This window comes from Leucoraja erinacea, chromosome 5 (genome assembly GCF_028641065.1).
Source record: "Leucoraja erinacea ecotype New England chromosome 5, Leri_hhj_1, whole genome shotgun sequence".
NCBI classification, from domain to species: domain Eukaryota; kingdom Metazoa; phylum Chordata; class Chondrichthyes; order Rajiformes; family Rajidae; genus Leucoraja; species Leucoraja erinaceus.
The window spans coordinates 19,033,288-19,045,954 of record NC_073381.1 but is presented as its reverse complement, the minus strand read 5'-3'; the positions used below and the strand labels follow the sequence as shown (position 1 = coordinate 19,045,954).

The 12,667-nt window shown below is 39.6% G+C and overlaps 1 protein-coding gene across 4 annotated transcripts in view; it reads left to right on the top strand.

Moving 5' to 3' along the window:
• The window catches only part of egln1a (egl-9 family hypoxia-inducible factor 1a), a 90,241-nt gene that overhangs the window by 53,023 nt on the left and 24,551 nt on the right, over nucleotides 1-12,667 (top strand). For all 4 annotated transcript variants that reach the window (XR_008723431.1, XM_055635177.1, XM_055635174.1 and 1 more), the window contains one exon: nucleotides 5,706-5,842. Coding sequence is in view for 3 of the 4 variants with exons in the window: in XM_055635177.1 (XP_055491152.1) it covers nucleotides 5,706-5,842 (137 nt within the window). In the remaining variant the exon portion in view is untranslated. The remainder of the gene's footprint in view (nucleotides 1-5,705; nucleotides 5,843-12,667) is intronic.

Genomic DNA, 12,667 nt, shown 5'->3' with positions numbered 1-12,667 from the left:
CTCTTAAATATAGCCAATGAACTGGCCTCAACTACCTTCTGTGGCAGAGAATTCCAGAGATTCACCACTCTTTGTGTGAAAAATTATTTCCTCAACTCGATCCTAAAAGATTTCCCCCTTATCCTTAAACTGTGACCCCTTGTTCTGGTTATTTTTGGTGGAAAAGTTTTAATTCCACTATCTGCGTTCAGTTATAAAGTTTTCACTACATAAGTGTATTGGGCAACAATTCGCAAGAAAATTCTTCGTTGTTAAAAAATATTTGGCTTTCTATAACTGTAATGTATATACGCTTTGCTAGGTCCTCCAACTACATCTATCATCACAACTTCAAATTCTGAAAATGGTAAGCATTTTGGAACAATAGATATAATTTCAAGTGTGTTTTAATTTTTGTTATTTTGAAATGGCTTTTTTTTAAACAAATATAACATGATTGATGGATTTACAGTCATCAATAACACTTTATGCTGCTATTTTTGGTTCACAATGCCGTACCAGAACAATTCTACTTCTGAATAATGACAACATTTCAGACACGCACAGTCAAACTACTGAAATTCCAAGGAAGTTGTTCCTAAAATTAGCTTTCAATGCCACCTGCTGTATATTATTGGTACAGGCAGATACACTTACATTTGAATTTATACAGATAATACATTTTATTTGAAAAGCATTACCTTTTTATTGAGACTAAGATGATAATATGTTTCTCTAATTAGCTTTGAAATCTGTGCATCACTGGAAAAAGTTAATATCTAATTGTTGACAGTGCAAGAAAGATTTGGGGGGGGATTATATTGTTTGTAAGGAATTTCCTTCAATAAATAAAGCTATGATTATTCTCTACAGCTAAAAGTAATTTAATGGGGCAGAAGTAGATAATTTCCGGAGTTCATAACATGATCAGTGTAAATAGTAAATGACGCAGCGCTTGATTTGTAATGAACAGATCGACTGCTTTTAATGATGAATGTTAACTGTTAATGAGGCATTCATTGTGCTTATGAACAGGGAAGTTTCATTTTCAGATATTTTTGAGCTGTGGGAACTTAAGATAAAGAGTGGTTGGTTTTTGTGGGTGGGGAAGTGACGGTGAGTTGTTTGGAGGAGCAAATAGAAATAGAAGTAGAGGGAATGCACCAAAGGCCTGGGTTCTCCAAGAACAGAGTCTGGTCTTGGCTCCTTCAACTGAAAGTAGAGGCTTGCATTCATTTACAGCTCTTTCCTCGCCCATGACATTGATAGAGCACTCCATACAGACCTTCTGCATTTCATGACTGAACCAATGTTGCTCTAGCTCTCTTGCCTTTATTCTGTTTCACTCCCTCCACTTGTTTCTTCCTTCCTCTCATTCCCTCCCTCTGTCTTCATGATACTATTCTCTTGTCTCCAAGCCTTCCTCTCAAAGGCAAGCAATCTTTCTAAGAACAGTTGAAAAATATTGGCATTGTATTTTAACGGTGCAAGTAGATAAAGCAAATAAATCCTCAATCAATTATTTAATCAATTCCTACCAACTTGTTTTTGATTTCTCCTGTGAAATCACAATGCACAGATAATTTGAGAACAGATTTTTGGAAGGCACTTGGCAAAATGTTTCATAGAGAATGGTTGTGACAAAATAAAGATATTAAAGAAATCGCCAGAATAAGACAATAACATTAAACTGCTCTTTCTGGATTGGCAACGTGGATTCAGGTGAAATAAACAGTTTTGGTGAATTTTAAATGTAGCTGTGAAAAAGTGTAGTAAAGGTTATTCCTTGGTCCCCAAGGATCAACATTTTGCTTACTGAAGACAAAATTGCCTAAATATAAAAATATAAGGAAAATGATAGAGGGGCCTGAGACCATGACAGACAGGCTTAGGAACATATGAATTAGAACCTGGAATAGACAACTTGGCCCCATGAGTCTTCTCCCCTAAGTAATAAAATCATGGCTGTTCTGATGGTAACCTAACTTTCACATTCCATTTTACTCACAGTATCCTTTCATGTCCTTGCTTATCTAGAGTCCATCTTACTCAAGTGTAAATAATAAATGTGCTGATTACCACTACCCTTTGAGGATGATGTTTCTTCAGTCTCAGAATGCTTTGATGGGGGAGAAATTGCTTCAGCTCTATCCTATTTTTTAAACTGTGACCCCTAGTTCTAGATTCTCCCACAAGGGGAAACATCCTCTCCAAATCCATTCTGTCAACACCTCTCGTCTAAACCACAGGTAAAAACGTAGCCTGTGTAATCTTTCCACGCCAAATAATTGGGCCCCTTGTATTTATTATTTTACTAAATCTACTCTAAATTGCTTACAGCTCATTAACGTTCTTCCTTAATTAAGTTGTCCAATATTGTACACTCTAAACAGATTTGGTCTCACCAATATCTTATGGAACTGATGTATAATGACCCTTCTTTTGATTTCAGTTCCCCAAGCAATAAATTATAACATTCCTTTAGCTTTCCTTAGAAGCTGTAATCCTTTGCAGATCATGCTATAAGATAAGCAGACCCCTCTGCGTCTCGGAGTTCTGCAGTCTTTCACCACATGGAGAAGATCCAGCAGCATGTAGGAAACTAGTGGAGAAATCCTATACAAACAACGTACAATATCAGTTGGATACTGCATTTTTTTCTTTTCATTAAGCGCAAGATAATGAAATTAGTGAGGTTGGGTATAATTTTGAGGAAAGGCTGAATAGTTCTATATGCTCGCCCCACCTCCCCTGAACAATAAAGTTACATGGAAAATGTAATTTAAAATGATCAAAATTATGATACACATGGATGAGTAGTGAAAGATTGCTTCAATTGTTCTGAGTTTTAAATCAAGACATATTGATTGAAGATAATCAAATTATCAAGCAGAAATTATTGTTTCCTCTCATGCAAGGATAAGTAATTACCATAAATTTAAACAAATCAGCCAAATAAATACTGTAGCTTCAAGAGCGTGAGATGTTGCGTGTGCAACCCACCACCTGATTCCTCAAAGCCTTCCCACAGATGAAATAGTTTTGGAATCTAATGGAATTTTTTACACTTGACTTGGATGATTGCAGCTCCAGCAACATTTAAAAAGCTAGACATCATCCACGAACTGTCTAATAGTTTGACAACTTATTAAAATCTATAATTTGGATTCCATTCTCCACTGACTACGAGTATCATCTTGAAAATGCAGTTCAATCATTTGTTGAGTTGTCTTCACCCTCGGCTCTCACACCTGTTACATCCTTCGTCAAGAAGAATGAGGAAAGCAAAGACATGGCAGTCCTTTAACTTGCAAGTTCCCCTCCATGGATCTTAACTTGAAAGTTGATTGCTGTCTATTCATTATCACAACCCTCCAGTTTCAGGATATTATTAAATGTTGACATTGTCAGCGATGCTCATATCCCATATAAATTAGATTTACTGTGATTTTGGAGCAATAAATTGTTTTGGGTTGGTTTGCCAGCATTATTCTGGTTCAGTATAAATGTTGGCAGTGATCAGGATATCATAACAGAATAAAGTGGATTTTAGACGTTTTACATAGAGTGAAGCTATTAAAATTGAATTTGCGCTGTTCTGGTCAGATACATGCAGTGCCCCAGGAATTTCATTGTGATTTGTCATTCTCAAGGTAACTTACTTGAAAATTCATGACACATTGATATAATGCAATATAAGTGCACCATTATTACTGTCCAATTAATAAGACTATTCTTGGTCAATCTTTCATTGAAGAATAGTGACCAATGTTGTCCTTTTAGTAAAAACTGTTTTTATTGCCAAGCAGAAGAAGTAAATGTTGGAGGAAACTATTTGCCCTGGCGTTCTGCAGTTCAAATTGATCATACCTCAGTGCCATTTTCCTCAACTAACCTGATATGCATTGATTCCATTAATATCTAACAATCTTAATTACCATTTAGAATGTATGCTGCAACTGCACTCGTGGGAAGTGAAGTATAAAGATGCACTATCTTCTGGGAAATAAATTTCTTTCCACCTTGATCCTCAATAGCTGGGTGCATATTTCGAGACTGAACCTTGGTTCTTGACTTTCTTAATTAGGGAAAACATCAATTGCATATCTCCATTTTGACCCCCTGAAATATTTTGCGTTTTTCCATGAGATTATCTTTTTTAATTCTAAACTTGAGAGTGTAAGCTCAGTCTGTTTAACAGCAAATCTGTCATCCCACAATCAAATTTGGTAAATCCTGAATACAATCTCTGTGCAAGTATATCCTTTTTTTGAGGGAAGTAGTTCTCATGTAATTTGCCAGACGTGGTCTCAATAGGGCTTAATATTATTGGATTAGACATATATTCAAATCCTCTTGCAATATGTGGCAACATATTGTTGGCCTTCCTAATTGTTTGCTACTCAGACTGTAACGTCTCCTTTGGGCAATCAATTCGACTTTCTCTCCCCCTTGTTACTAGTCCAGTCTTGAAATACATTTTCTGGATGCACTAGTTTCCAGTACATAATGATTAATAACTACTCACCAGAGATAACAGCTAGGGCTGGAATAATATTGGCTTTAAGATAATTATTGAAGCAGTCAATTAAAGAAAATAGTAAATCTCCCCAATGATGTAACTTTCTACTTCCAAAACATTTGCTTGATTTAATATTAAGACCAGTTACTTAAATTTATACAAATATTGAAAATATTAGCTTTTCTTTGACTGCTGGAGCAACAAAGTCAGAAGCTTAAATCTATATTACTAAAACTCTGTTCTTGACCGGTTTCGGCTTTCTGTGCTGCGGTTTCCGAGAGTACGCCGCCACCTACGGCCGTCATTTTTGGCCACCTTGCTCAGAGCCCCCCCTCCGCTGCATGTGTGCCGAGGATTTTTCCCGTCAATGAAAATTGACAGAGATATTAATGTTTTTACAACATTCCCCATTCTCTCTGCTGCCCCTGCTGGGGGGAGGGGGAACGACTATAAAACCAGGAAGTGGTGTGCCTCAATCAGGCTCTGCAAGTGTTGTGCCTCAATCAGAGCTTTGAATGACTGACAAATGTCTACAGCACTGTGAGTACCCTTAATTTGGTTTGAAAATGAAAATATGGTTAGAGGTAAAAAAAAAAGCACTGCCTGCAAATGGTTGTTTGGGATTGGGTTGAAGTAAAAAGGCACTATCTCTTTTTATGATTAGTTTAGTGTTATTGTCATGTTTACTGAGGTACAGTGAAAAGCAATCTATTCGGCAAAAAGACTGTGCATAATTACAATCAAGCTGTTTACAGTGCACAGATACAGAATAAGTAAATAATGTTTAGGGCAAGATAAAAGTAGTTCGAGGGTCTCCAATGAGGTAGTTGGTAGGTCAGGACAATACTCAGACATTACAGGGAGGAGAAGAGAGAGTGAGTGACTGGGGTAAGACTTGTCCTTGATTTTGTTGGTGACCTTGCCGAAGCTGTGTGAAGTGTAGTGGAGTCGATGGAAGGGAGGTTGGATTGCCTGATGGTCTGGGCTACGTCCACCACTCTCTACCTGCAGTTTTGGATGGAGCTGTTGGATACTGATGGATACTTTGATCACTGCTGTGGCATACAGTTATTCATTAAATATAGTACCTATCTTAAATATTACAAATGGTCTTGTTTATCGCTGCCCTGCTTTTCATCCACCACCTAGGGTTTGAGAGAAAATGCACAGATATTTACTGATAACTAAATACTTGACTTTTTAGGTAAACGGAGGTCTTCTTCGAATTTTTCCAGAAGACAAATCACAGTTTGCTGATATTGAACCAAAGTTTGACAGGCTACTATTTTTTTGGTCAGATCGACGAAACCCACATGAAGTACAATCAGCTTTTGCCACAAGGTAAGTTCTATGAAATGCTTTCAGAGAGAATGGGTGCTGAAATTGTATTGAAATTTTAACCATCAGAGACCACATTTTTAATTCATCTTATGAGTGGATGCTGTATAATGTAACCATTAGAAGGAAAATGGATAATGTTTAATTAAGCTGTTGCCTGCCCGGTGCTCTTTAGGTGGCCTTCAATGTTACAGCTAGACCGTGATTTCACGAAAGGTCACTGGAGCATAGATCCTCACCCACGTGACCGCAAAATCCAACTGGGGTACAAGCGTCACTTCTGGTACATGTTATTGATGCTGAAAACGCGCACTTTCACACCCGTTAAAAACCGCGAAAACGGCCTGTTTTTGAGCTGTAAATAACTGTGCCAGTCGGGGTAAATACAAGAGGGAGCTGAAGGAGCAACAACAGCGGAAGTGGTTAGCGGACATTCGCCGTGGAGATATAAAGATAGAAAATATCGGGAATTATCGCGTTTGCTCGCTGCATTTCATCAAAAGTAAGGCATTATTGACGTTTTTTATCTTTATTCATTTGTCATATGAAAAGTTGTAAAAGTGAAAAATCCGTCAGTAAAATTGCAAAATCGCCCATGGTTCTCAGGTGGGTTTTAACATGCAAAATGAAAAAGCTTCTGAAGCTACATTTACCATTTAATTAATCGTAAACTATCAATGCGTTTTGAAATAAATTTTACTCAGATGCAAGCTAAGGAATGGGATAATTGTCAGCTGTTAATTGGACAAAATCAGGACATTTAATTATTTGCCAAAATATATTTCTCAATGTTTCTTGTTTAAAGCCTGCACAATCACCCAAACTACTTATTTATTTATCATCTAATAACAGACAAGCCTGAAGCATGGAAACATAGAAACATAGAAATTAGGTGCAGGAGTAGGCCATTCGGCCTTCGAGCCTGCACCGCCATTTAATATGATCATGGCTGATCATCCAACTCAGTATCCCGAACCTGCCTTCTCTCCATACCCTCTGATCCCCTTAGCCACAAGGGCCACATCTAACTCACTCTTAAATATAGCCAATGAACTGGCCTCAACTACCCTCTGTGGCAGAGAGTTCCAGAGATTCACCACTCTCTGTGTGAAAAAGGTTCTTCTCATCTCGGTTTTAAAGGATTTCCCCCTTATCCTTAAGCTGTGACCCCTTGTCCTGGACTCCCCAACATCGGGAGCAATCTTCCTGCATCTAGCCTGTCCAACCCCTTAAGAATTTTGTAAGTTTCTATAATTCATTTCAATTCAATTCAACTTTAATGTCATCGCACAAATACAAGTATCAGTACAACGAAATGCAGTTTTGCGTCAGTCCGTAGTAATTGTACATAAAGAAAAAACAAAAAATAATAGAAAGAGGGAAGATACAGAATAATCAGGAAATACAGAATGATTAAACAAAGGGGACGGAGGGACCAGAGAAATCTATCGTCGGGACTCCGAGTTCAGCAGTGTGATTGTGCTGTTGTAGAAGCTTTTCCTCATCCTACTAGTACGTGACCTGAGGCTCCTGTACCGCCTGCCTGATGGGAGGAGGGCAAACAGTCCATGGTTGGGGTGTGAGGGGTCTTTGATGATCTTCCCAGCCCGTCTCAGACACCGTTTTCGGTGGAGGGCATCCATATATAAGGGCATCTATAAGATCCCCTCTCAATGTCCTAAATTCTAGAGAGTATAAACCAAGTCTATCCAGTCTTTCTTCATAAGACAGTCCTGACATCCCAGGAATCAGTCTGGTGAACCTTCTCTGCACTCCCTCTATGGCAATAATGTCCTTCCTCAGATTTGGAGACCAAAACTGTACGCAATACTCCAGGTGTGGTCTCACCAAGACCCTGTACAACTGCAGTAGAACCTCCCTGCTCCTATACTCAAATCCTTTTGCTATGAAAGCTAACATACCATTCGCTTTCTTCACTGCCTGCTGCACCTGCATGTCTACTTTCAATGACTGGTGTACCATGACACCCAGGTCTCGCTGCATCTCCCCTTTTCCTAATCGGCCACCATTGAGATAATAGTCTGCTTTCCTGTTTCTGCCACCAAAATGGATAACCTCACATTTATCCACATTATACTGCATCTGCCAAACATTTGCCCACTCACCCAGCCTATCCAAGTCACCTTGCAGTCTCCTAGCATCCTCCTCAAAGCTAACACTGCCCCCCAGCTTAGCGTGATCCGCAAACTTGGAGATATTGCCTTCAATTCCCTCATCCAGATCATTAATATATATTGTAAATAGCTGGGGTCCCAGCACTGAGCCTTGCGGTACCCCACTAGTCACTGCCTGCCATTGTGAAAAGGACCCGTTTACTCCTACTCTTTGCTTCCTGTTTGCCAGCCAGTTCTCTATCCACATCAATACTGAACACCCAATGCCGTGTGCTTTAAGTTTGTATACTAATCTCTTATGTGGGACCTTGTCGAAAGCCTTCTGGAAGTCCAGATACACCACATCCACTGGTTCTCCCCTATCCACGCTACTAGTTACATCCTCGAAAAATTCTATAAGATTCGTCAGACATGATTTACCTTTCGTAAATCCATGCTGACTATGTCCAATGATTTCACCACTTTCCAAATGTGCTGCTATCCCATCTTTAATAACTGACTCTAGCAGTTTCCCCACTACCGATCTTAGACTAACTGGTCTGTAATTCCCCGTTTTCTCTCTCCCTCCCTTCTTAAAAAGTGGGGTTACGTTTGCTACCCGCCAATCCTCAGGAACTACTCCAGAATCTAAAGAGTTTTGAAAGATTATTACTAATGCATCCACTATTTCTGGAGCTACTTCCTTAAGTACTCTGGGATGCAGCCCATCTGGCCCTGGGGATTTATCGGCCTTTAATCCATTCAATTTACCCAACACCACTTCCCGGCTAACCTGGATTTCACTCAATTCCTCCAACTCCTTTGACCCACGGTCCCCTACTATTTCCGGCAGATTATTTATGTCTTCCTTAGTGAAGACGGAACCAAAGTAGTTATTCAATTGGTCCACCATATCCTTGTTCCCCATGATCAACTCACCTGTTTCTGACTGCAAGAGACCTACATTTGTTTTAACTAATCTCTTTCTTTTCACATATCTATAAAAACTTTTGCAGTCAGTTTTTATGTTCCCTGCCAGTTTTCTTTCATAATCTATTTTTTCCTTTCCTAATTAAGCCCTTTGTCCTCCTCTGCTGGTCTCTGAATTTCTCCCAGTCCTCTGGTATGCTGCTTTTTCTGGCTAATTTGTACGCATCATCCTTCGCTTTGATACTATCCCTGATTTACCTTGTTATCCACGGATGTACTACCTTCCCTGATTTATTCTTTTGCCAAACTGGGATGAACAATTTTTGTAGTTCATCCATGCAGTCTTTAAATGTCTTCCATTGCATATCCACCGTCAACCCTTTTAGAATTAATTGCCAGTCAATCTTGGCCAATTCACGTCTCATACCCTCAAAGCTACCTTTCTTTAAGTTCAGAACCATTGTTTCTGAATTAACAATGTCACTCTCCATCCTAATGAAGAACTCAACCATATTATGGTCACTCTTGCCCAAGGGGGCACGTACAACAAGACTGCTAACTAACCCTTCCTTATTCCTCAATACCCAGTCTAAAATAGCCTGCTCTCTCGTTGGTTCCTCTACATGTTGATTTAGATAACTATCCCGCATACATTCCAAGAAATCCTCTTCCTCAGCACCCCTGCCAATTTGATTCACCCAATCTATATGTAGATTGAAGTCACCCATTATAACCGTTTTGCCTTTGTCGCACGCATTTCTAATTTCCTGTTTGATACCATCTCCAACTTCACTACTACTGTTAGGTGGCCTGTACACAACACCCACCAGCGTTTTCTGCCCCTTAGTGTTTTGCAGCTCTACCCATACCGATTCCACATCCTCCAAACTAATGTCCTTCCTTTCCATTGCGTTAATCTCCTCTCTAATCAGCAACGCTACCCCACCACCTTTTCCTTTCTCTATATCCCTCCTGAATATTGAATATCCCTGGATGTTCAGCTCCCAGCCTCGGTCACCTGGAGCCATGTCTCCGTGATCCCAACTATATCATAGTAATTAATAGCTATCTGCACATTCAACTCATCCACCTTATTACGAATGCTCCTTGCATTGAGACACAAAGCCTTCAGACACAGGCTTATTTTTACAACAATTATGTTGAAAAGTGGCCCTTTTTGATTTTTGCCCTGGTTTTGTCTGCCTGCCACTTTTACTTTTCACCTTGCTACCTATTTCTTCTACCCTCATTTTACACCCCTCTGTCTCTACGCTCACACATTTAAGAAACCCTTTCCCTTTAACTCCATCCTCCACTATCCCATTCGACACCCCACCCCCCTTATTCAGTTTAAAACCACCCGATAAGCAGTGGCAAACCTGCCTGCCAGAATGCTGGTCCCACACCTGTTAAGATGCAATCCGTCCCTTTTGTACAGTTCCCCCTTACCCCAAAACAGATCCCAGTGATCTAAGAATCTAAATCCCTGCCCCGTGCACCAGATCCTCAGCCACACGTTCAGGTCCCGTATCTCCCTGTTCCTGCTCTCGCCAGCACGAGGAACTGGAAGCAAACCGGAGATAACAACCCTGGAGGTCCTGCTTCTCAGCATTTTTCCGAGCTCTCTGAAGTCACGCTGCAGAATATTCATCCCCTTCTTTCCGACATCGTTTGTGCCGACATGCACTACCACTTCCGGATGTTCACCTTCGCCCTTGATGATTTTCTGCACTCTGTCCGTGACATCCTGGATCCTGGCACCAGGAAGGCAGCACACCATCCTCGCATCTCGTCTGTTGCCGCAGAAACCCCTGTCCGTACCTCTCACAATGGAGTCTCCCACTACAATGGCCTTGCCTGCCTTAGGCCTTTTTGGCCATGGAATGATGTCACCAATCCTGATTGGGCACCCACTGTGAGCAGGATAAACAACGTGCACAAGAACAAATGAATAAAGATAAAACGTCAATAATGCCTTACTTTTGCATGTTAAAACCCACCTGAGAACCATGGGCGATTTTGCAATTTTACTGACGGATTTTTCACTTTTACAACTTTTCATATGACAAATGAATAAAGATAAAACGTCAATAATGCCTTACTTTTGATGAAATGCAGCGAGCAGACGCGATAATTCCCGATATTTTCTATCTTTATATCTCCACGGCGAATGGCCGCTAACCACTTCCGCTGTTGTTGCTCCTTCAGCTCCCTCTTGTATTTACCTTTGGTTTTATCTATCTTCTTGACTGTAAAGTGAGATAACTGTGCCTCACGGTCACCCCGACTGGCACAGTTATTTACAGCTCAAAAACGGGCCTTTTTCGCGGTTTTTAACGGGTGTGAAAGTGCGCGTTTTCAGCATCAATAACATGTACCGGAAGTGACGTTTGTACCCCAGTTGGATTTTGCGGTCACGTGGGTGAGGATCTATGCTCCAGTGACCTTTCGTGAAATCACCCTATTGATTTGTATGAAACTAATGTAAATAACCAACTTGGGAAAAATGTCCGTAAAACCAGGGAAACCCAATGTGAATGTGGGCCACATGGACCAATCTCTACTCAATACAAATATGAGAACCTATTTTTAATCAAAGCATTGCGCATTTTATTTTTAAATTCAGTAATAATGGCAACATTTCTTTTTGAAAATTATCTATTTGTCAAACTCCACTATTACTCTTGTGTTAATTATAGGGAGAAAGTATCCCATTAAGTATCACATTGACTGAATGATAGCCTGCATCAAAAAAACTTGCCATAATTATTAAATTATCAATTTCAGCAACTTTAGTAGTATGAAAATTCATGCAAAAGACAAGATCATTTCAAATCGTGCACATTAAATTGGGACATTTTACCAAACTGGAAAAAAATGCTCTAGTCACTCAAATAAGCAAACTTTTGCTCCAGCTTAGACCTTATTGTGTTAAGTATATAAACAAGAAAGAATAGCTCTGGTAAAGTTTGATCCCTTGGTGGATGAGATGAGGGAATTAACAATGGGAATTCCTTCATATTGAATCCCCTGAGGCAGAGAATGAGGAATTGGTAGAAACGTTGTACAAATATTTGGTATCGTTCTTCATTCCAATAATTATAGAGAACTTGGGAGAGAAATGGAAAGAGGAATTCAAAAACGATCACAATCATAAAAGATAGGAAACTTAATGGCACTACACACTGACAAGTTTCCTGGACGTGATAGCCCACAACCTAGATTGATAAAATAATTGACTGCAATATTAGTGGATGCATTTGTTGTGGTTTATGAATGTTTTTGAAGTCTGCCAAAAGGACCCAACAATCTGCAAAAGTATATATATAATATCCTTATTCAAGAAAATAAGGAGTTCTCTGAAAGTGTAACAAACAAGGTAGACAAAAGGGAACCAGTAGAAAAAAATATTTGGATTTCCAGAAGATATTTGATATGGTTCTGCATAAAAATCAATCATACAAGTTCAAATCTCAAAAGTGCGGGCTATTGTTTCCACTGAAATGTTGATGACTGGGACAGCATCTTGCCATCTTGTGAACCGGACTTCACAAGTGAGCAGATATGTGTCGTTTCTTGACGGTGGGAGTGGGCCTTGTGGCAATCAGCTTTTGCCACAAGGTAAGTTCCATGAAATGCTTTCAGAGACAATGGGTGCTGAAATTGTATTGAAATTTTAATCATTTTTAATTCATCTTATGAGTGGATGCTGTATAATGTATCCATTAGAGGGAAAATGGATAATGTTTAATTAGGTTGTTGCCTAGCAGGTGCTCTTTAGGTG